Source organism: Pimephales promelas, chromosome 18, assembly GCF_988280905.1.
Source record: "Pimephales promelas chromosome 18, fPimPro1.hap1.1, whole genome shotgun sequence".
Taxonomy (NCBI): domain Eukaryota; kingdom Metazoa; phylum Chordata; class Actinopteri; order Cypriniformes; family Leuciscidae; genus Pimephales; species Pimephales promelas.
This window is the reverse complement of record NC_142786.1, coordinates 13478862-13504596: the sequence shown is the minus strand read 5'-3', so window position 1 is coordinate 13504596 and position 25735 is coordinate 13478862. Positions and strand designations below refer to the sequence as shown.

General features: G+C 45.6%; 1 protein-coding gene across 1 annotated transcript; it reads right to left on the bottom strand.

The window, feature by feature from the left end:
• Positions 1–23675: 23675 nt before the first annotated feature.
• On the bottom strand, positions 23676–24596 carry LOC148970945 (uncharacterized). Its single transcript, XM_089122844.1, has one exon. It carries the CDS (start codon positions 24594–24596, stop codon positions 23676–23678), a length of 921 nt encoding a protein of 306 aa, XP_088978970.1.
• Positions 24597–25735: the final 1139 nt, after the last annotated feature.

Below are 25735 nucleotides of genomic sequence, written 5' to 3'. Positions count from 1 at the left end.
TTTGTGTGGATTGTAAGCAAACAATTATACTGGTTAGATGAGGAGTGTAGGTAAATAGGTAAAGATAGAAGAAATATAGGTTAAATTAAGTTTAAATGGTATGAAATGTTTCAGAATAAAAATAAGGCATTGTATGATTAACACGGTTTAACGTGATATAAAGATAAGGAGTGGACAAAAGCTTTATTAAGCAGAATGGGGAAAATTCTGTATTTTAGTGGTAAAATAATAATTAAACTGATGATGTGGATTTGTTTTATTTTATTACTATTTTTGAAACAATAATAATAAAACAGGTGTAAGATGTTATACAATTAAACTGATACATGCTTTGTGACCGTAAACTGATTGATAATTTCAGTAAAGACTTAAAAGTGCTTGAATCGATTATCAGTGATCTTATTAATATTTTATTTTTTGTTGTTATATTTTTGTTAGACAACCATTGTGTTTTGAACCTATGGGTCTATAAAGGGGGTAGTGAAAATAATGGATTAACTATCCAACATTGTTTATGATAAAAGGATTTGAAAATTATGGTTTTAAATAAATGAATAAAAAATAGTGCTTATATTCTGGTATTCATGATTATAGACAATGTCCTTATTTAGGATCTGAGTAGTGACTGCGGGTCTAGCCCATGCTAGGAATACAGCAACAGTGCTTGTTTATTTAGCCCGGCTTCCAGAGAATAAATCTGTACTTGTTTCGTAATCAGTTATGTGTTTTATAAAAATGTTAATCTGACTGATAAATTGAGGAAGAATGACATTGATGTCCTGTTGTGAGTGGAAGGTGGGAGAGCCTCTTAATGGGGACTGGAATTTTTAGTATTGTAACGGTTAGCAGCTGGAGTGCCCTCTTGAGCCACCAGAGGGCACTCCAGATAAGACTATGTTTCACACAAACTACATTTCCCAGAACTCACTGCCCGGACTCATCATCACTGATCACATTCACCTGTACCTCATTCACTGATTGCATTCACCTGTGTCTCATCCTGTTAGTGTGTCTATATATACCTTGTGTTCACGTTCAGTGTTTGCGAAGTCTTGTTGTACTGTTTGTCTGCATTTCTGAGCATTTTCTGTGTTTGTTTTCTGGTTTTTTGACTTTTGGATTGTTCTTGGATTTTGATTATTGCTGCCTGCCCTGACCTCTGCCTGCTTCTTGGATTCCCATTGTGTATTCTCCATTGTCCTGTCTGCTGATTCTCGACCCTGCCTGTACGACTATTCTTATATTAAAGCTGCATTTGGATCTACATCTCCCAGTCTCGGAGCAGTTCGTAACAGAAGACTTCGCCACACCGAGATCCAGCAGCCATGCCAAGAAGAAGTCCAGACGTCCAGATCTTGCGTCTCCGTCAGGAGAATCGGTCCGTTGAGGACTATGTTTCTGAGTTCATTGAACTGGCCCATTTCGCCTCAATGAGCACAGAGTGTTTAATGATCTTTTTCCGAGGAGGACTCTCTGAACCACTCAGTTCACTCATGCCCTTACACAATCGTCACGGGACATTAGAGGACTATATTAACCAGGCCCTTTTGCTAAGCGGTTCCTTGTTTACTGTGGGCGTTGTAGAGAAGGAGCTCCATGAACCCGTGGTATCTACTCAACCAGAGCTTCACGTTATGCCAGAGCTTCATGCCGAGCCCGCGCTCACCGTCAGCCCTGCCGAGCCTGCGCTCACCTTCCAGCCAGAGTCTCGTCCCGCCGAGACAGCCCAGCCAGAGTCTCGTTCCGCCGAGACAGCCCAGCCAGAGTCTCGTTCCGCCGAGACAGCCCAGCCAGAGTCTCGTTCCGCCGAGACAGCCCAGCCAGAGTCTCGTTCCGCCGAGACAGCCCAGCCAGAGTCTCGTTCCGCCGAGACAGCCCAGCCAGAGTCTCGTTCCGCCGAGACAGCCCAGCCAGAGTCTCGTTCCGCCGAGACAGCCCAGCCAGAGTCTCGTTCCGCCGAGACAGCCCAGCCAGAGTCTCGTCCTGCCAAGACAGCCCAGCCAGAGTCTCGTCCTGCCGAGACAGCCCAGCCAGAGTCTCGTCCTGCCGAGACAGCCCAGCCAGAGTCTCGTCCTGCCGAGACAGCCCAGCCAGAGTTCCATGTCAGCCCTGCCGAGACAGAGACGCTTCACGTCACTTCTGCCGAGCCAGAGACGCTCCACGTCACTTCTGCCGAGCCAGAGACGCTCCACGTCACTTCTGCCGAGCCAGAGACGCTCCACGTCACTTCTGCCAAGCCAGAGACGCTCCACGTCACTTCTGCCGAGCCAGAGACGCTCCACGTCACTTCTGCCGAGCCAGAGACGCTCCACGTCACTTCTGCCGAGCCAGAGACGCTCCACGTCACTTCTGCCGAGCCAGAGACGCTTCACGTCACTTCTGCCGAGCCAGAGACGCTCCACGTCACTTCTGCCGAGCCAGAGATGCTTCACGTCATTTCTGCCAAGCCAGTGTCTAAAGACAAGATGGCTGATTCAGAGACTGTTCAAATCACTTCTGCTGATCCAGATTCTGTTCACGTCACCACCTCCGAGCCAGTGTCTCCGGACAAGATGGCCGCCTCCGAGCCAGTGTCTCCGGACAAGATGGCCGCCTCCGAGCCAGTGTCTCCGGACAAGATGGCCGCCTCCGAGCCAGTGTCTCCGGACAAGATGGCCGCCTCCGAGCCAGTGTCTCCGGACAAGATGGCCGCCTCCGAGCCAGTGTCTCCGGACAAGATGGCCTCCTCCGAGCCAGTGTCTCCGGACAAGATGGCCTCCTCCAAGCTAGTGTCTCCGGACAAGATGGCCGCCTCCAAACTAGTGTCTCCGGACAAGATGGCCGATCCAGTGTCTCCGGACAAGATGGCCGATCCAGTGTCTCCGGACAAGATGGCCGATCCAGTGTCTCCGGACAAGATGGCCGATCCAGTGTCACCGGACAAGATGGCCGATCCAGTGTCTGCTCCCGATCCAGTGTTTGTTTCTGTGTCTGTGTCTGTCCTTGTGACCATTTCTGTTGTAGTGTCTGTTCCTGAGCCGGTGCCTGGTCCTGAGAGGGCATCACCGCCGTGGCCGCCCGAGGGGTCTTCGCCGCCGTGGCCGCCCGAGGGGTCTTCGCCGCCGTGGCCGCCCGAGGGGTCTTCGCCGCCGTGGCCGCCCGAGGGGTCTTCGCCGCCGTGGCCGCCCGAGGGGTCTTCGTCGCCGTGCCTGCCCGAGGGGTCCTTGCCGCCGTGGCCTCCCGAGGGGTCTTCGCCGCCGTGGCCTCCCGAGGGGTCTTCGCCGGCGTGGCCGCCCGAGGGGTCTCCGCCGCCTTGGCCTCCCTTACAACCTGCTCCGCCCTGGCCGCCTGCACAGCCTGCTCCGCCCTGGCCGCCTGCACAGCCTGCTCTGACCTGGTCGCCTCCACAGCCAGCTCCGCCGCAGTCTCCAGGTCCTCTTCCGCTCCACGGGCCTGGCCCTCCATCCCGCCCCCAGGTCCGCCTCCGCTCCACCTCCCTCCTGGACAGTTTGAGGAGCGTCTGGAATCCGCTCCTTAAAGGGGGGGCTATGTAACGGTTAGCAGCTGGAGTGCCCTCTTGAGCCACCAGAGGGCACTCCAGATAAGACTATGTTTCACACAAACTACATTTCCCAGAACTCACTGCCCGGACTCATCATCACTGATCACATTCACCTGTACCTCATTCACTGATTGCATTCACCTGTGTCTCATCCTGTTAGTGTGTCTATATATACCTTGTGTTCACGTTCAGTGTTTGCGAAGTCTTGTTGTACTGTTTGTCTGCATTTCTGAGCATTTTCTGTGTTTGTTTTCTGGTTTTTTGACTTTTGGATTGTTCTTGGATTTTGATTATTGCTGCCTGCCCTGACCTCTGCCTGCTTCTTGGATTCCCATTGTGTATTCTCCATTGTCCTGTCTGCTGATTCTCGACCCTGCCTGTACGACTATTCTTATATTAAAGCTGCATTTGGATCTACATCTCCCAGTCTCGGAGCAGTTCGTAACAAGTATCCAGCATGTCCGTGACGAGGTGAAGAGACAAGTGTGACCCGTCAGGGGATCATGCGTCACCACTCCCCCTTCCGTAGTGACCTCACTGGTTAGACCAGACGTGGCGGTATTGGACCCCACATTGGTCTAAAACGGGGGACTGAAGGGGTGGTCAAAATCCCTTGCCTCTTCAGTATATATTTCATAATATAATTTTGAATGATTATGTATTTCTTTTATAAAATCAATAATTAAGTATGTTTATTGTTACTTAATCATTTATTGACATAAATGTATTCTTTGTGCTTTTGCTTGTGAAATAATATTCTTAAATGCATGCTGATGTACATGCACAAGTCACCAGCTTCTTTTAGGTGCACAAGGCCATTTGTCTCTTTCTCTGGTCTCAGGAGAAAGGTTTATGGATCATAAAGGCGTCGTGAACACATATGTCCAACACATATGATACTTCTCTGTACAGACGGTCAAGCTATATTGAGCATTGCTTTATTGAACTTTAATTGTTATATTAAACTGTATTCTTTCTATTATATTTGCTTTCTGAGAAGCAAATGTTATCTGTTTTTCTCCCAAACAAAGTGAATGTTTTACCATTATGTTTTGGTACACTTAACTGATAATAAGACGCTCAGACTCTCTTCAGCCTTGATGGGAGCTCCTATTTGCTAGTGTCCTAGGTGAATGCAGTAACAGTGAAAATAATAGGGAAGTAGGGATTTGGTTTATGTTTGAGTGTTAAAACATAAAGGGGTCATTGAAGCCAACAGTTTAAGGCACTATTTCTTTGTTAAAGTCTTACTCCAGTTAGACAAAGGTTTAGTGCTAGTCTTCTTAGTTGCAGGTTAAGGAACCACTGCCATTATTGGAGATTGAATGAGTTGTTGTTCTGGACACACGGGCGCCAGCAACCCAAATCTGTGACCTGGAAGGTCATGACGTGCCTCATCGATGGAGATATGTTTCGTCTATCTGTATATGTATGGAAAATTACTGTGTTTATCTATATCGTAGCCAATGAGAATCATTCAACGTGTAAGCAATGACGTAGCTTATACCTTGGGAACAGTATAACTGCTGTGATCTTTGTAACTGTAAAGGGCGCGGCCTACGAACTCCTGAGTGAGTCTTGAAGCTGACTTCTGCTGATGAAATGGCAAACTATGTTCAGTAAAACTTTCTTTAATTTTTATAATTCCGACTCCGGGTCTTCATTCTTCATATCTGGTTCTGGGTCTTTTAACTGTTAACCCCTAACACTATCGTTGTGGGGGAGGGGGACACTCACCTCAGGAATGCCGATTTAAAAATGAGAAATGTCATGCATGTTCCAAGACAGGGCATATTTCCAGAGCATGTCGGAATAGGAGACAGACTGCCAAGGCCCAGTATGTGGAAACGGAGGATCACAATGTAGACGGTGAAGATGACCCATTAGGGGTCTTTACAGTATACATGGCATCCAGTGGGGATGGAGGCATTAAAATTAAGGTGAAAGTATGTGATGAGGAGATTAGCATGCAGTTGGATACTGGTGCAGCAGTGTCCCTTGCATCGGAAGTGTTGCACCAGAATATGTTTCTGCATTTACTCATTGAAAAGTCCAACATCAGATTAAAATCGTACTCAGGAGAAATCATTCCCCTTCTTGGCTACGTTCAGGCACCAGTGCAGTACGGGGACCAGAAAGCTACACTGCCCCTCATCATAGTGAAAGGAAACAGGCCGGCTCTGTTTGGTCGAAATTGGTTGGAAAAGCTAAAGCTGGACTGGAGGAATATTTTCACAGTTGAAAAAGGAACGAAACATGGCGACCCGGAATTACAAGCAGTGCTGCAGCGCCACTCTGTGGTGTTTTCGGAGAAGGCTGGTGCCATAGAGGAATTCAGAGCAATTATAAGAATGCAGCCGAATGCACAGCCAGTCTTTTGCAAAGCCCGGCCAGTGCCGTACTCATTGAAGGAGGCTGTGGAAAAAGAACTGGATAGGTTAGAAAAAGAGGGAATAGTTTCCAAAGTGGATCATAGTAAATGGGGGGGCCCCGATCGTAGTTGTACCGAAGGCTGATAAATCCATCCGCATCTGTGGGGATTACAAGGTCACAATAAATAACCAGCTGGAAGTAGAGACGTACCCTCTGCCCAACACTGAGGATTTATTTGCGACCCTAGCAGGAGGGAAGTGGTTCTCAAAGTTAGACCTTTCACATGCTTATCAGCAGTTGAGATTGGACAAAGACTCTGAAGAGTATTTAAAGGAACACTCCGACTTTTTGGGACTTTAGCCTTTTTCATCTCCGTGCGTGCTATAAGTCTGTTTGACGCACCCACCGCTAGCCTAGCACAAAGACTGGATGTGAATGGTTGCAGCTTTCATACTAATCCAAATGAGTGACAAAATAACGCAAACGTTTTCCTATTTACATGTTGTGGTTTGTATAGTCACAGAGTGTGCAAATATCAAGGCCATATGAGACACAGACATCTTTTGACCGTATAAATACTATATTTTCTGAAGGCGAAGCACTGCTACTTGGGCAGAGTGATAACCATCACCTGAGACGCACCGTGACGAGGAGCAGAGTGTTCGCTCAGTGTTGGAGTAAAGAGTCAGCAATTACTAACGTTAGATAGAAAAGCATAGTTTATCATGGGTGTTTGCTTTATTGTATGAGCTGTGACAATAAACAGGGAAGACCAGGTAATACAGTACCATGTTTCATTGATTTCCAACCAAAAATGCACCCAGATTTATAAATATCACATGAATAAATAATTATTATTACAGGAATCAATATATTTTAAATGCAATTTATTAGCTGAACCAAATGTATTCAACAGTAGCCTATATAATATACAGTATTGCATTACTATAGGATAGAATAAGGGGAAAGAAATAGCACAAATTGTTTTTGCACAATGAACTCACAGCCTATCGTACCCTTTTGCACGCGCAAGTTCGTTATTTCCATGGTTATTTCAAATTTAGGCTACTAGGCGCGCCGCGCGCAGGGTGCAAGTTCAACGCGGTGAACACGCTCGTTTTTTTTCCAAGCGCGTCCGCACCGCATCAAGATAAAAACATATTCATACCCTAATCATATAATAGTGTCACTAACGTTACATTAGCTCTGGCTAATGGCACTGTTACAGTAGGTCATCTAAAAACATAACGGAACACTTACCTCAGCCGCAGGTGATCCACTTGTCCTGTCTGTGCTATCGATGGGATAGCCGTATCCTTCAGCACATTATGGTCCGTGTGGAAAATTCCATTTTTTCAAAATAGTCGTCCATTGAAATATACCGAGCAAACATAATGTCCCTTGATAATCTATTTAGGTGTGTTTGGATAAATATCCAGAGTAAGTTAGCCATTTCTTCATCCAGTCAGCGTTTTTAGTTGGAATTCTGTGAAACATGGTTACCTCCCCTGTTTACTGTCGCAGCTATTTACAATAGAGTGAAAACCCATGACTGTAAACTACGCTTTTACTATTTATAAATTGCTGACTCTGTTACCCAAACACTGAGCGAACTCTCCGCTCCTCACCACGGCGTGTCTCAGGTGATGCGGTTATTACTCCGTCAAAGTAGCAGAAGTTCCCAGGTTTTATACGGTTAAAAGATGTCTGTGTCTCATTTGACTTTGTTATTTGTACATTATGTGACTATACAAATCACAACATGTAAATAGGAAAACGTTTGCATTATTTTGCCACTCATTTGGATTAGTATGAAAGCTGCAACCAGTCACATCCAGTCTTTGTGCTAAGCTAGGCTAGCGGTGGGTGCGTCAAACAGACTTATAGCACGCACGGAGATGAAAAAGGTATGTATGGACTTATCTAACTCAGGGGGGTAAGGTGAATAGGCTAAAGTCCCAAAAAGTCGGAGTGTTCCTTTAACCATTAATACTCACAGAGGACTGTACCGATACCATCGTCTTAGCTATGGGGTTGCCAGCGCACCGTCAATTTTTCAATCAGTGATGGACCAGGACAGGTCCTACAAGGGCAAGAAGGGGTGACTTGTTTCTTGGATGACATCTTGATCACAGACGACACAAAAGCCCTGCACTTAAAAAGGCTGGATGCAGTGTTGAGCTCTCTTGCACGTTATGGTTTGAGAGCAAAGTTAGCCAAGTGCAGTTTTCTACAGTCAAGTGTAGAGTATTTAGGGCATCGGATAGATCAAGAAGGCCTGCACCCTACTCAGCACAAAGTGGAGGCTATTGTGAATGCCCCAAAGCCCACAAATGTCTCGGAGTTACATGCGTATTTGGGGCTGTTGAACTATTATGGCTGTTTTCTGAGAAACTTGTCTAGTGTGCTACAGCCATTGCACACTCTGCTTAAAAAAGAGGAAAAATGGAGCTGGACGCCTGCATGTGAAGAAGCCTTCAAGAAGGGTAAAGAGATGTTACTGAGTAGCACAGTTCTGGTACATTATGATACAGAGAAGCCGTTGAGATTGGCATGTGACGCATCCCCGTACGGGGTAGGGGCAGTCATTTCGCATTTGATGGACAATGGGGATGAGAGACCAGTTGCGTTCGCCTCTCGCACTCTGACTGAGGCTGAGCGAAAGTATGCGCAAATAGAAAAAGAGGCGCTGGCAATGTTGGAGAATTCTGCTTGTCCTATGTACATGTGAAAGAAGAGTGTTGTACATGTGACAAAAGAGTGCTGTACATGTGAAAGAAGCGTGCATGTGATGTAATACCAAGCAGAAAAAACTAGGGTCTTAGGGCACATGAGGACAGGGACGAGAGAGTGGAAAAGTACCCAAAAACACTTGTAGCACAGATGCAGGTGTTGGGAGGCACTGGGAGAGAAACAGATTGTATACAATGTAACAATGTGCCACTGGGAAAATTGTACTGAAACAAGGAGCCCATTGTGTAAAAAGAAATGATACGCATGCGCAAGGAAGTTTGCCCCAATTAAAAATAAAATGATAATGCAGGTGTTTTTAATCTGGGAGGAGTAATAAGGAGGAGCAAGGAGAGAAAAGATAACAATTTGAGCGCTAATTGGCTACCACAAGGTAGGGCTGGGCGATAAAACGCTAACGATAATTATCGCGATATAATTTTCCTCGATAAAACGATATCAAGAGGTCGATAAATGTTCGATAATGTTTATACGTCAAAAGTGGAACGAAACCCATTTAAACCGCGCGCGCCACACGGAGCATTTATCCGCTCGGGTCAAAGTCCAAATGGCAGCGCACTGAGTGCAGCGCGAGCTCACGCAGACGCGCCTCTGATCGTTTTGCTCACGATATCCAGTGAGAAGCACTTGAGTTCAGCGAAGAACACCAATGTCAAGTTTAAACCAGTTTAAAGGCAGATGAAACACCGCTTACAAAAAGGAGAAACACTGCGTGCAACGATACAGCCAGAATCTGTATTGATACTGAATCCATTTAGCTTCCCATGGATTTACTGTAAGGTTAGCCTGGTAATATTAACTGCACCATGAAATGTGGGATATACATATTTTATAATATTATTAATGTAGACAATGTATGACTAATGGAATATAAGTACATTATTTAATGTATTTAACTGTTAGGCTATTGTTTTTCATACAAAAAATACAGAAACCATAAAGTAATGCCATAATAGTGAGGAGCTAAGTTATAGGCTATAACTGGTTTTATCTGTGGTTATCATGATCTAAAAATGCATGATACTGGATGACCAATGGTTAATTTGAATACAACTCAAACAGTCAGAATATTACTTTTTACCACATAAAAATATGGTTGTTGCATAGGAAAAAAAACAACAACAAAAAAAACAGATGTTACTGTTTTTGTTAATGAACATAAATTTAAAGAGTAGTTTAAAAACACAATTAACTTAAAAAAATAAATATTTGACATATATCGTGATAATTATCGATATCGACTGATATAAAAAAAATTATCGTGATTTTTTTGGGCCATATCGCCCAGCCCTACCACAAGGTATAAGAAATGAGTGCAGACCATTGTAAGATCAGATGCCTGGCCGACATCTCACTTTGTTGAACTGCTCAATAAAGTTGCTTTCCTGAGACCCAGGACCTCGACTCTGAGCAATTTCTTCAAGACCTGAACCAGACTTTGATGATTTGAATTGAGACTAAAAATCTGCCACAACATAATTGGCGAGCCAGCCAGGAGCTTCGAGAGGGGAGCGGCCGTGGTGACGACGCCTGCTGGTGACCCCACGAAACAAAAGGTCGACCAAAAACAAGGTAAGCAGCTTTTGCTTAATTTGTTTCATGTGGTCCCTGACAGAGCAGTCACCTTGGTTGGTAATTATTGTTTGATATTTAAACAAATATTAATGAATTGAACCCCCACCGAAAAACGAAGCTAAAAGACTAAATTGAGAAAGGCAAAGATAAATATTAAGAAAAAGTCGAGATCTTGGGTCAAATGAAGTGAAAGCGCATGCGTATGAATGTGTAAATTCTCACAAGAGGTGCTGTGAGAGAACCTATAAGAGGTGCTATAGGTTCATGTGTATGAATGCGTAAATTCTCACAAGAGGTGCTGTGAGAGAACCTATAAGAGGTGCTATAGGTTCATTTGTATGAATGTGTAAATTCTCACAAGAGGTGCTGTGAGAGAACCTATAAGAGGTGCTATAGGTTCATTTGTGTGAATGCGTAAATTCTCACAAGAGGTGCTGTGAGAGAACCTATAAGAGGTGCTATAGGTTCATTTGTGTGAATGTGTAAATTCTCACAAGAGGTGCTGTGAGAGAACCTATAAGAGGTGCTATAGGTTCATGTGTATGAATGCGTAAATTCTCACAAGAGGTGCTGTGAGAGTAACTATAAGAGGTGCTATAGGTTCATTTGTATGAATGTGTAAATTCTCACAAGAGGTGCTGTGAGAGAACCTATAAGAGGTGCTATAGGTTCATTTGTGTGAATGCGTAAATTCTCACAAGAGGTGCTGTGAGAAAACCTATAAGAGGTGCTATAGGTTCATTTGTGTGAATGTGTAAATTCTCACAAGAGGTGCTGTGAGAGAACCTATAAGAGGTGCTATAGGTTCATTTGTGTGAATGCGTAAATTCTCACAAGAGGTGCTGTGAGAGAACCTATAAGAGGTGCTATAGGTTCATGCGTATGAATGCGTAAATTCTCACAAGAGGTGCTGTGAGAGAACCTATAAGAGGTGCTATAGGTTCATTTGTATGAATGTGTAAATTCTCACAAGAGGTGCTGTGAGAGAACCTATAAGAGGTGCTATAGGTTCATTTGTGTGAATGTGTAAATTCTCACAAGAGGTGCTGTGAGAGAACCTATAAGAGGTGCTATAGGTTCATGTGTATGAATGCGTAAATTTTCACAAGAGGTGCTGTGAGAGAACCTATAAGAGGTGCTATAGGTTAATTTGTGTGAATGTGTAAATTCTCACAAGAGGTGCTGTGAGAGAATCTATAAGAGGTGCTATAGGTTCATGTGTATGAATGCGTAAATTCTCACAAGAGGTGCTGTGAGAGAACCTATAAGAGTTGCTATAGGTTCATTTGTGTGAATGCGTAAATTCTCACAAGAGGTGCTGTGAGAGAACCTATAAGAGGTGCTATAGGTTCATGTGTATGAATGCGTAAATTCTCACAAGAGGTGCTGTGAGATTGCATGTATGCTAGAGTGAGAGCGCGCCAAGAGAAATGTGTGTGTGTGTGTAAAGAGGGAGCGCGCGCTGGAGAAAAGTGTGTGTGGGAGCGCGCCGAGCAGAATTATGCTGCAGCTGCTGTAGAAGCGCGCCGGCTGGAAAAGTGCACTGAGTAGAAAAAACTGCAGAGAAGTAGAAATATATATATGAGCTAATTGGAAAATAGATGAAAGACAAAAGTCAAGACAGTGAAGAAAAAATGCAGAAAAGCAAATATTGGAAGGCAAAGAATATTCAAAAAATTGGCTTTGTTGTTTGCTTGAACACTCACCAGAGTGTGAGCACTGTGACCCTGAGAGAGAGACACAGCCTCTGTTAGGCAGAAAGATAAGAAGGTATCAAAGTGTTGAATGAGTGTGTTGAAAGTGTGTGAATGAAAACCCGGGTGTGTGAATGAATATACTAACAGAACTAAATAACTAACTTAATAACTGTCACGGATCCATCTGCGTCAGCACCAGACACCTTCACTCCGCCCACTCGTTCCAGCTCCCCAGCATTCTAATCACTGTCACCTGCCCGCTTCAATCACCGTCCCAATCATCCTCCCTTTATAAACTCTCTCCTCACAGTCACTCACCGTCTGGTCTCGTCGACACATCGGCTACAGACTCCCGCTACTCTACTACCTGGTTTTGAGAAATACTTACCCGCTTACTTCCGTCCTGTCTGCTCCTCATCCGCTCCTGGTCCCCGGTCTTCCTCTGGTCATCTGTCTGCTGCATCAGCTCTCCATCTTCCAGTCCTGCTCAAGATAAGATATACATCATCAGACTGTTTCCCGATCCATTACTGAACTTTCTCCATTATCTACTCACCTGCTGTCTACCATATCACCTGTCTCAATAAACCTGGTTTACACTCATCCATCTGTGTCCTTCTAGTCTGTGACAATAACTAAGTGTGTTTGGATTGAGATAAAGAACTAAGGAGGGATATCTTTTTATTTTTAATCTTTTGACACCTGAAGATAAGAACACATGTGGACCAGAGTGAGCGATCATTACGAGGCAGAGGATAGGAGAGTACAGAGAGAGTTCTGACTAGCTTATAAACCAGAAAGTGAGTACCATACACTTCGAGAGATCTTATTTGTAACTGTCATCAGAGGACCTGTAATAGAGGAACTGCGTTTTTAAAATACCAGAGAAAGACTAATCAAATACCTTAATAAATGTCTGACCATCTTGGTGAAAACTAGTTAAGAATAGATGCAATCTGGGGTTTGTAAGGTAAAAAGGTGTGAAAAACACTGATAATTAAGATTAATGGGGCCGACAACTGTAGATATACTAGGATCAAAATATTAGTTCCCTATCGAGGGAACTCAACACTGCGTCGATAAAATCGACTCTTTGGGGACGCTCCCTAATGCCGAGTTCAGACTGCATGATTTTAGCCACGATTTTGGCTCGCCGACAGGTTTTGAGAAATCGCCGACAAATGCCCGAAATCACAGGCAAATCGGCGCTCGTTCATGCGAGTGACAATCACGCAGTGTGAATGAACAAAGACGCGAACTGAGAGAATCACAGACGAGTCGCCGACGCCCGTGAGATATTTGGCATGCTAAATATCTGGACCTGTCGGCGATTCAAAATCCTGCTGTGTGAAAAGTGTTTTGACTGAAAACTACATCGGCGATCACCGGCAGCCAGTGAGAGAGCAAGATACAGAGCAGCAGGGAGTTCGGGGAGGAGTTATAGATCACATATCAACATGATATGGCATTGTTTCAACAAAAAAAGCTTCTTCTCGGTCTATTTGGACACAATAAATGGAAGAAAAATTAGTAGAAATTTGGCAGGAGCACTCGTGTCTGTTTCACCAGCTGTACCACAACCGGGTCGAAAAAAAAAGTCTCACGTGAGAACTCCGGTCTTGCACGTGTGGTGTCGCGCGTTGTTTCCTTTTCATATCTCACGCGTGTTTGTTGTGAAATGTAGTTTGCGTGCAGCGTGCTAGACAGAGTCTGTCGGCGATTTTTCTAAAGTCATGCAGTGTGAAACCTTCTGTCGCCGATCCATCGTCCAGTGTGAACACAGCAGCGACTGAATGCTGGCCAAGATAGTCATGCAGTGTGAAAAGAGCAGCGACCTGACTACTTTGAAAATCGTGCAGTCTGAAAGAGCCATAAGCGTGCGCCTCTGAAGTATGAATGAAACTAATCCAATCCTGATTGGTGTTGCGTCGTGACGTAACATGTGACGGCATACCCGGAAGTATAAAAGTGACGCTGTCACAACACACACTAGCTTTCGCTCTTCAGCAAGCGCTTTATGTTGAAACTGTCTGATTTTATTTGGTAAGTTGTTTGTCTTATTATTGGAAAGAATGGCCAGTGAGCAGTTCAAGAAGTGTGTGCATCCCTGCCCTCGTTACATCACGGGTGGGGACGCACACTCTCTCTGTGTGAATTGTTTGGGAGTGCAGCACGCACGGGCAGCTCTCGAGGGGGCTGCTTGTGAAATGTGTGAGGCTATGCCTATTAGAGTGCTGCGCTCCCGGCTGGCGTGCTTTGACGAGCACGGTCAGGCTCGTGTTCCCCAGGGTTCCGGTCCCGCATATGTCGAGGCGATGCGGCGACTGAGATCCTGGGGTTCACAGCGGGATCTGGCGGAGGAGAGTGAGAATGCTGAGGCATTTTCTCGCTCTCCATCGGCTGATCCCGCGGCCTCTGAGAGTGGTGTGGGAGCCCGCGCTGCGGTTTCTCCTGCCCGCGATCAGGTCCCGATGCTTGAGCTGTCTGCTTCTGAGGAAATGGACGTGCTCAGCATTGATGCGGACGACCGTGATCTCAGCGCGCCATCACGCGGCCTAAATTATGAGGAGCTGGTGGAGGTTGTGAAACCTTCTGTCGCCGATCCATCGTCCAGTGTGAACACAGCAGCGACTGAATGCTGGCCAAGATAGTCATGCAGTGTGAAAAGAGCAGCGACCTGACTACTTTGAAAATCGTGCAGTCTGAAAGAGCCATAAGCGTGCGCCTCTGAAGTATGAATGAAACTAATCCAATCCTGATTGGTGTTGCGTCGTGACGTAACATGTGACGGCATACCCGGAAGTATAAAAGTGGCGCTGTGGCCAGACTAAACATCAGCTGGCCACAACCTGAGCAGGAAACGCAAGTCACAAGTAAAATGGACGAGCGTTACCTGCAGCGCAGGTCACAGCCTCACCGCCGGGGTCTGCCGTTTTTCCCCGATCTCCATAAGGAGATCTCGAAAACATGGGGAAGACCGCATTCGTCCCGTATTTCGAGTCCCAGTATAATAGATTACAGCAATGTTGTGGGGGCTCGAGATATGGGATATGGGAAGATGCCGAAGGTGGAGGAGGCTTTAGCGAGCTATCTCTCTCCCGAATCGGCGTCTTCCCTAAAGACCCCGGTGTTGCCTAGTAAGCCCTGCAGGGAAACATCTGCATTAGTGGGCAGGGCTTACATGGCGGCGGGTCGGGCTGGTTCATGTCTGCACTCGATGGCGATTTTGCAGGCATACCAGGCCGACCTCCTGAAGGATTTGGATGAGGGGGAGGCGCCTACTCCTGAGGACATCTCGGAGTTGAGGAAGGCCGCAGATTTGTCTCTCCGGGCCATTAGGGAAGCAGCCAGCGCTATTGGCCGCTCTATGGCGGCCATGGTGGCCACGGAGAGGCATCTGTGGCTGAACTTATCTGTAATTAAGGAAAAGGATAGGTCCTTCCTGCTGGATGCGCCGCTTTCGGCTTCTGGCCTGTTCGGCGACGCTGTTAATTCGGTTGTCGACAGGTTTCAGGAGTCGAGAAAACAATCTGCGGCGTTCCAGCAGTACCTCCCCCGGAAAGCGAAGGCCAAATCTAGTAGGGTGGGGCAAAGCGATCAGCCCCAGCCATCAGCTAGCTCCTCCCACAGGACAGTGCAGAAGGAGAGCGTTTCCTCTAGAGCCCCCCCTCCGGGGTCTTGGCAACAGAGGAAACGCTCCCAAAACAGAAGTCCTCCGGCCAGAGGGGCGACCTGAGGGACGTCATTCAGGCTAGGAGGACTTCGAAAAAGAGGTCCTAGCCACGGCAGGACTTCAGAGGGCTGCCCCCTCCGCAGTGAGACAACCGAGGTTGTTCTCACAGCGGGGCCCTCTAGGAAAAGATGCAGGTCCGCCGTTAACAGCGTTTCGGGCCGCATCAATTTCCAGCGAAAAGACGATTTTAAAACATCGGTTATGGTCGCAGGGACCGAATCGACTACAGCCTGCCAATATTCAGCTTCAGGTAGTCGAAAAGAATACCCTGAAGACACCAGAGGCCAGCCTCGAGAGGCTGGTACCCTTAGTAGATTTTGTAGAGGAATGGTATCATCTTCCCAACATATCTCCATGGGTCCTGCAGATAATACGAGTTGGGTACAGACTGCAGTTCGCGCACCGCCCCCCCCAAGTTTTCTGGGGTGGTGCTCACTGCGGTGGTCCCAGAGCAGGCTCAGGTGCTGGAACAAGAAGTACAGACTCTGCTGTCGAAAGGAGCCATAGAACGTGTTCTTCCGGTAGACAGGGAGTCCGGGTTTTACAGCCGGTACTTTATAGTTCCAAAGAAGGATGGGGGGTTAAGGCCAATTTTGGATCTCAGGGTGTTGAACCGGTCTCTGAGAAGGTTCAAATTCAGAATGTTGACCATTCCAACAATCGTGAATCAAATCAGGTCCGAGGACTGGTTTGTCACGATAGATCTGAAAGACGCCTATTTTCACATCTCCATCCTTCCATGTCACAGGAGGTACCTGAGGTTCGCTTTCGGGGGCGAAGCGTACCAATATTGGGTTCTTCCGTTCGGCCTAGCACTCTCTCCCCGCACATTTACCAAGTGTATGGACGTGGCCCTTGCTCCACTGAGACTTCAAGGGATTCGGGTATTGAATTATCTCGACGACTGGCTTATTCTGGCCCAGTCTCGGGAGATGGCAGTTCGGCATCGAGATGTCGTTCTTGGCCATATTCAAAAATTGGGGTTAAGACTCAATTTGAAGAAGAGTGTGCTAGAACCGTCCCAGGGCACGACCTTTTTGGGAGTCGTGTGGAACTCGATTACAATGCAGGCACGCATGTCTCCCGCACGTATCGAGTCAATTCTGGCGATGGTATCCAGGGTGAAGCTAGGCCAGGCCGTCACTGTGAAACACTTTCAAAGGATGCTGGCAGCGGCATCCAACATTATTCCTCTGGGCCTCCTTCACATGAGACCCCTCCAGTGGTGGTTGAAGACCAAGGGGTTCTCACCCAAAGGGAATCCGTTCCGTATGATCAGAGTAACGCGCAAGTGCCTTCAGTCTCTGCAAATATGGAAGAAGCCTTGGTTCCTATCCCAAGGGCCAGTGTTGGGGGTGTCATGTCGCCGGGAAACCGTTTCGACAGACGCCTCCCTTACTGGCTGGGGCGCGGTCATGGACGGCCGCTTTGCCAGGGGTCTGTGGCAGGACCATCATCGCACTTGGCATATAAATTGCCTGGAGATGATGGCTGTGTTCAGGGCTTTGAGGAGCTTCCTCCCAGACATCGAGGGTCGCCACGTCCTAATACGGACGGACAATACGTCAGTGGTGGCCTATCTGAACCGACAGGGGGGACTCAGATCGCGCCCTCTGTGCAAACTGGCGCATCAGATTATCCTTTGGTCCCAGGGGAAGATATTGTCAATAAGGGCAATGTATATCCCAGGGGTTCAGAATCGGGGAGCAGACATCCTGTCGAGGCAGGGGCTGAGGCCCGGGGAATGGAGACTTCATCCGGAGGTGGTGAAGTCGATATGGGAGAGGTTCGGACCGATGGAAGTGGATCTGTTTGCGTCTCGAGAGACGTCCCACTGTCCACTTTGGTTCTCCCTCTCACATCCAGCCCCGCTGGGGTTGGATGCCATGGTACAGGCTTGGCCGAAGCTTCGCCTGTATGCTTTTCCCCCGATCGCTCTGCTCCCAGGGGTCCTGGAGAGGGTCCGTCAAGAGGGCATCAGTCTACTTCTGGTTGCCCCGAGATGGCCGACACGAGTATGGTTCTCGGATATAATATCACTACTCATAGCTCCGCCGTGGCCGATTCCTCTGAGGAGGGATCTATTGTCTCAGGCGGAGGGCACAATCTTCCACCCTCGCCCAGAGTTGTGGAAGCTGTGGGTCTGGCCTCTGAGGGGGTTCAGTACCTGAATGCTGGCTTATCAGCTGAGGTGGTTGAAACCATACTTAGCTCTAGGGCTCCATCTACCAGGAGATTATATGGCCTCAAGTGGAAGGTGCTTCTCACTTAGTGTGGAGAACGAAGGTTGGATTCAGTAAACTGCCCAGTGGCTTCAGTTCTGGAATTCCTTCAGGATCGTTTCTCTGCGGGTCTCTCCCCGTCCACTCTTAAGGTGTACGTGGCTGCCGTTTCGGCTTTCCACGCGCCAGTAGATGGTGGACCTCTGGGGAGGCACCAATTGGTCATTAGGTTTCTCCGTGGTGCTTGGAGGAGGAGGCCGGCGACCAGGTCCAGGGTTCCGGCCTGGGACCTGGCGATAGTTCTGGAAGGGCTGTCCCTCGCTCCCTTCGAACCTTTAGAGTCGGCTTCGCCTAAGGACTTAACGCTAAAAATGGTCTTTCTCTTAGCGATTACCTCTCTTAAGAGGGTGGGAGATCTCCAGGCCCTGGCGGTCACGCCAGCTTGCTTGGAGTTTGCCCCTGGCAAAGTAAAGGCCTTTTTGCACCCGAGTCCGGGCTACGTGCCTAAAGTTCCATCGAGTACGGCTCGCTCTGTAGTCCTTCAGGCATTCCATCCTCCACCTCATGTGTCGGCGGAAGAAGAGAGGCTTCACTTGCTCTGCCCCGTCAGAGCTTTAAGTGTATACCTGGAAAAGTCTGCTTCTTGGAGAAGATCTGACCAGTTGTTAGTATGCTTTGGGTCACCTAAGAGGGGGCTCCCGGCGACCAAACAAACTATAAGTAACTGGATTGTCCAGGCTATTACTGAGGCTTACAAGGTGCGCGGGGTTCCTTCACCTTTGGCCCTTCTGTCGGGAGTACCTCTGCAGGAAATTTGTGAGGCAGCCGGCTGGGCTACTCCACATACTTTCATCAGGTTTTATAGTCTCAACCTTCCCAGTACGCCCGGTGCACACGTACTCGGCCCTTGCTGAGTGCCTAATCAGTTTCACTCTGGGGCGGGTCTGTTCGGTGCGTGGCCTAGTGGGTACTCATTCCCCAAAGAGTCGATTTTATCGACGCAGTGTTGAGTTCCCTCGATAGGGAACGTCTCGGGTTATGACTATAACCCTTGTTCCCTGAGAAGGGAACGAGACACTGCGTCGTGTTGCCACACCCCGTTTTAGACCCTTGAGCGTCTTGCTTCATCGCGAGGCTAGTGTGTGTTGTGACAGCGTCACTTTTATACTTCCGGGTATGCCGTCACATGTTACGTCACGACGCAACACCAATCAGGATTGGATTAGTTTCATTCATACTTCAGAGGCGCACGCTTAGGGAGCGTCCCCAAAGAGTCGATTTTATCGACGCAGTGTCTCGTTCCCTTCTCAGGGAACAAGGGTTATAGTCATAACCCGAGACGTTTTGCAACACCAAGGCCATATGAAGAAAGCCTAAAAAGAAGAGAGACATCCAATGAAAGTTTGGCAAATAATGAAGGATTTAGAGTAAGACACAGGGACTGATGAATGGATAAAGAAAGGGAAGCCCTGAGAAAAGAGCTGACAAAGATGTATTTCTGAAAGCAAAAGACAGACAATCAAAGGTTAACTCAAAAATTTGCAAATCAAAAATTTCTAATGATTGGTCACATACATTTTCAATTGGCCTAATTGGGTTATGTGAATTTAATTGTATCAATTGTGGCAACAGTCAAGTGTTCAAAAACAGTTTACAAAGAGATGAAGTAGGATTGGTGAATTCTGCTAATACAGTCAGAATTAAAAATAGGCTAGTTTCAGAATTACAGAGAAAACACCAATAAAAATAATTGATAAGAAATTAACATGAAAGAAACTAGTAAAATTGAATAAATGTTAGCTGACCGACCTATAGGGAAATTGAATTAATAAGCAGGGCTGACAGGGATTGATATGGTGGATTGTGCAAACTGGTGGCCATCAAAAATACTGGAGTGTTCTACTTTGTATAAGTGGTCTGTGCAGTTCCCAAAAGAAATAAGTGACAAAAAGGATTATAGAAATATCTGACATTTGGAGATATATACAGAAAAAGAGAGAGACATGCTAGATGTGAGTATGATTGACCTGTTATACTGTATAAAGTCATGGCCTATGATGTTTGTATCTTGTTATCCCTGGGAGACAGTTTGAAATTTGATATATTGTAGAAATATAGATTTTTGAATTGCGTTATTTTAAATAATACATTGATTGTGTTGAATGAACAGGATTGGATGACAAAGCTTAACAGACATATACTGTATTGTATTTTATGCATTTTTACAGTAATGAGAGTAATTAATTTAATCCTAAAATGCTTGAGGGAGTAGGGATCGAAATAGCAAGTGATAAAAATACTCTATTTGTGACTGAAAATAAGGCAACTCAGACGGACTGATAGGCTGCTATTTTCTGCATTCTGCAAAGAAGAACATGCTTACTCTTTTCTGCAAAGAAGAACTTGCTTTATTAAAACCGCATGGGGAAACTGCTGTTATCAACCAGATGAGACTTCTGAAATTAAGGGACAATTGAAAGAGATGTTTGAAGAATTTATAAAGTATGAATTTGATTAATGCAGATCTCTGAGTGTTCATTTTCCAGATGACACCAGTCAGCTTTTGGGGCATCTGCCTCGACATGAACAACAGCAACTAGACTGTGCAACAAGTGAGAGCAAGAAACATAAGGACACGGCTGCAGAGAAAAGAAGAGGCATTTGGTTGGTGGGCCTTCATCCTCCCTGAAAATATGAAGTTGAAACTTCTGAGGAGCTGGGATAGACAAAGACTGTGTTGATGGAGAAACAACCAAGAAAAAACATCCTGCCATTCTTCAAATGTGCCTCCTCCATTGCTTGGCCAAAAGCCAGGCTGAGCAGAGGCAGAGAGACTACAGCATCCAGTCCAACCACTGTGTCAGAACATGACGCCAGACCCTTGAACGAGGACTGACAGATCAAATGCATTGGATAAGGAGAGAAACATGACAGCAGCCCAACCAGTTCAACTGATCCAAGCAGAAGGACTTCATCCTTTCCTAAGCAGGCACAGGTGATGCGTCTTAAATGATCACTACAGAGACCGCTTATAGTTTCATTGATTGGCCATATTAATTGTATTTTGATTATACACTGGTCCAGCAGCAGTTCTCTATGTTCTGTTAGGCTAACACTCTATTTGCTTTCTTTCCATAGACATCAGTCCAGCTGTAAGCATTTAATAATGCTAATAATATATTTAAAAGAAAAGAAGTCAAGTGCTTGCATGACTAAATAATTAATTAAAGCCGGGACTGGACTTAGTGAGAGAATATTGGATTAATAATAACAACAACAAGAGTAAATGCATAATTAGATTATTTAAGATTTTGTTAATTAAACAGAGAATGTTTGGGCTATGCTTTCAAGGTAGCTGGTATAAGCTTGAGTGATTGTGAGTTCTGTATTAAAAAAGGTGGGACAAAACGTGTCAAACAACAAAAATGTGGATGATAGAGCTATGATGCTGGTCACTCTATCTTGGTCAATAGTCATTTTTTGAGAAGTAAAATAGTTACTACACAAATTATAAGCACGTGATATCACAAATTTTGATATTACCGGGGATTGTACGATGTTGATATTGTGGGTCATGAATTTGAGATTATGATGAGATCTAAAGCAATTTAAAAGATTATGAGGAGAAATTAAATGAACAGATGAATGACAAATTAGATTAGATAAACTGATAATCGGTCTTTTAAACAGCAGCATGTCAAGACCTACCAGATATTTTGTTATATTATATATTAAAAAAGTGAGGTTTATGACAGAGGTGTTTAACACAATCAAATGGCAACTGATGTCGGCCAGCTGTGTTGTTCACAGACGTGGACATTGTCACATGGGGAATGCTACACCACAATATTCAGTAGCTTTTGTCATCAGAGTTGTATTAACAATTTTGTATTAGTGATATTCGTACCTTGAAATTTAGGATAGATAATTGAATATAAAATTAAGTCTATATCAGATAAGTCCAGAAGGCAGCAACACCCTCAACTTTAGATTGGACAAATGAGGTATTAAAGAAATTAAAATAATTACACTGGCAAACCTTTTTAATTTAAGATGTGCGTGGTTTTTTGACCATCGCACAAAGGGGGGAAGTGAGTAAAAATATAAAAAGAGAAAAAATAAAGAAATTTGATGATAGATGATTTTAATAGAAGATTGATGATAGCCAAATGCAATATTTCTAAACAATGTCAGAATTGGTGTTAGAATAGATTTGATTGCCATGGAAGGACTTATGATAGCTCCATTACCACTACTAAACATCCTGATTCCTGATGCGCACAGACAGTTTTGATCACTGTGCAAGGGGGGAAATGTTGAGAAAGATAAAAAGACAGGGATTTTGGTCCCCATACTTACAGACAAGGGTAGATGAATTTTCAAATGAATGTGAAATAATGTCAGAAAAGGAACAGCAATAGGCTCTATTCCAGAAGGACCCTTCAAGCATCTAGCGATGGATTGTTACAGCCAAGATGGCGACCATATGCTAGAGACAAGGCAGCAGCAGGACTTGAATTAATATTTGTATAGATAAAGCTAAATAAGAATATGGAATGGATTAATTACATATATTACAATCAGCAGAGATTTATTAATTACACGGATGAAGCACTCGAAGCTCTAGGAGAACAACTAAAAGACACAAGCAAAATGACCTGGCAGAACAGACAAGCTCTAAATTGGCTCCTGGCAGAAAACAGAGGTGTGTGGTTAATGTTTGAAACTGACTGTTGTACCTTTATTCCTAAGCGGGCACAGCCCCGGATGGATCATTTACTAGGGACATGAAGAAGATAAAAGAATTAAGACCGGAAGTTGCTACCAATGCAGGGAGAGACAGGAGCTTTGGGTATTGGCTTGACTCAATATTTGCATCCTGGAAAGACTGGCTCATTCAGGTGGGAATAATATTAGCAGTATCAGTTCTACCAGAAAGACTCGGGAGATAAGATACTGTACGATAAGACATTTTATTAACAGCCCAGCAAGCCATATATGCAATAAAGTTCTTTGGCGTAGGCCCCGTCCGTAACTCGCAATCCGAGGGTATGGATTCTGCATATCCTGCCTGAAGATGAATGGAGTTTTGGAAGGGACCGACCTGGTGGTGGTGGGAAGGATGGAAGAAAAAACCGTTTTAATGGAGGTGGGGAGGATGGTGGTAGGTGAAGCGTCAGCATCTGCGAACTCAGACAAGTGTAAGTAAGGCCATATACTTGGCCACGCAGAGCCACATGGACAGGGCCACGCAGAGCCACATAGACAGGGCCACGCTGAGCCGCAAAGACAAGGCCGCGCAGAGCCGCATAGACAGGGCCACGCAGAGCCACCTAGACAGGGCCACGCAGAGCCGCATAGACAGGGCCACGCAGAGCCGCATAGACAGGGCCACGCAGAGCCACCTAGACAGGACCACGCAGAGCCACACAGACAGGGCCACGCTGAGCTATATAGACGAGGTCACGCTGAGCCCCACAGAGACGAGGCCGCGCTGAGCCGCATAAAACGAGGACATGCTGAGCCACATAGACAACGCCACGCAGGGCCGCATCGAGACAAGGTTATGTTAGCCACGCATGGATGAGGTTCGCTGGGCCGCTATACTTCTACTGTTGCGCGTAGCGAAGAGCGCATAGAAAAACCGCCGGGCTTTGTGAAGCTGAGCCCCAAAGGACCGTGTTGCCAGCGATGGCGCAAGCGAATTATTCAAACTGAGATTATCACTTGATAGATAAGCATGACGCCACCACCAATGATTGCATAGGAATTTACCTTAATCGTTACTGCAGAGCTTGCTGGGCTTCGAGAATGATCTTTAGATCGGGTCTTATGTAGGACTCAAAAGCGGAGGAAGACCATCTGCCCAAGATCTTGATAGCAGCAGTAGGGACGCCACGTTCGGCTGCTGTAGTGGCAGCACCAATCCTGAATGAGTGGCCAGTATACTTGGAAGGGGATAGACTGCAGTTTTTAAGGACAGAAACTAAATGAGACCTGAACCAAGCTTTGGTAAGAGGGGCTCCATTAGGTAGAGAAAATAGAGGGGAGTGAACTGAAGATTTAGGGTGGATTTTTAGAAATTTAAGCATAGATGAGAAAGGACAAAAATTATTGCTAATTTTAGAAATAGTGATTGAGACGCCAGAACCTAAAGAGTCATTTTTTGAGTATTTGAGAAAGAGAGTAAAGAAATTAGGTGAGAAGTGTAAGTCAGAGAAAGAGAGACCACGGACGGGATCAAATTGTTTAGATGTTGAAGCGAATTCACCTGGACGCATAAACCCGTAGAAAGCAGTTAGAAACACTGCTTCCAGCAAAATGTTAGAGTATGCTGAAAAAAGCCTGTTACGCACGGAAAGGATTAATCTATGCAATAAAGGTAAAGTAAAAGGCAACCTTTTATCTGGAGAATTCATAGATGATTTAGCTATACCTTTGAGCAGTAATCGAATGGGAGAAGCTGTGAAGAGACTTGGAAAATCGGGATTAAAATATTTTGCATAAAATTGAATACCAGCGAGCAAGCTGCGGATGGAGGAAATTTTTAAATTGCGATTTTCGAAATTAAAAACGAGAAAAGAGCAAACGGTTGTAATTAAGATAGGAAAAAGAGGAATCTGAAAAGAAAAGCAAAACATTAGAAAAGAAGACCAAGCGGAAGTATAAGTTTTTGAAGTAGAAGGAGCTAGTCCTTTAGACATATAATGTCTAGCTGATCTTTGCAACTCGACTAGTTTAATATTGTTGCTGATAGGGGAGGGCAAGGCGTTGGTTCCGTGTTGGCCGAAGGGCAAAGCCGTCTGAGCGTCTGAAAACGAAAGCGGGAAAGCGCATCAGCAATGATGTTGCAATGGCCTGGGATATGAGCAGCCTTAATGATGAAATTAAAAGTGACTGATTGCCAGATTAAACGTCTCAGAAAAGGCATGATCATCTGGCACGATGATCTGCCTTTATTGATTATGGCTACAGTGGCTTCATTATCGCAGAACAACAGGATGCGTTTCCTTGACCACTCTGAACCCCAAATTACGCTTGCTACTACTAAAGGATAAATCTCGTAAAGCGCGGAAGAAACGGAGCCTGATTTTGTCTTAGGGAATTCGTTTGGCCATTTCTCTGCGAACCATTGCCCTTGATAATAATTGTAGGTCTGCGGATGATTCAAAAGCATCATTGTAAAAAAAGAAATGCCGTTCCAATCGTTAAGCAACTGGGTCCAAAATTTTACGTCGGACAAACACCCGTCATCCAAGTAGATCGTATCACTTAATTTTTGAACGGAATGTGCCAAAGTTAAAAGCCGAGAAATGAAGGATCTGCCTTGTGGAATGATACTCATAGCAAAATTGAGGTGACCGAGCAGAGAGAGCATATCGCGTTTCGTAACGCTGCGTAGAGAGGAAAAAGATTCCAGGAACGACCTGATCCTTAGAAGCTTCTCTTGTGGAAGAGAGGCTTGCATTTTAACTGTGTCGAGAGAAATGCCTAAGAATTCTAACGAGGTAGAGGGGCCCAACGTTTTTTCAGCGGAAAGGGGGACACCGACGTCGCTGAAAATCTGTTTGAGAACATCGAGAATAGAAGATTGGGAAGATGGAAAATCGATAAGCAAAAAATCGTCTAATAAATGCAAAACGAAAGGAAGCTTACAGACGTTCAGCAGAATCCAGCACAGAGCCTCCGAAAGACTGTTAAATATGTGCGGACTACTTCTGCAACCAAATGTAAGTCTCACGGCGAAAAAGAATTTTGAATTCCATTTAATTCCGAAGTACGGCCAATCGGAGGGGTGAATTGGCATGGTTTTGAAAGCGTCGGTGACGTCAGCTTTAGCTAG

Coding starts and splice junctions, on each gene's coding strand:
- LOC148970945 (XM_089122844.1), bottom strand. CDS start 24,596: ATGTCTAAAGGACTAGCTCCTTCTACTTCAAAAACTTATACTTCCGCT.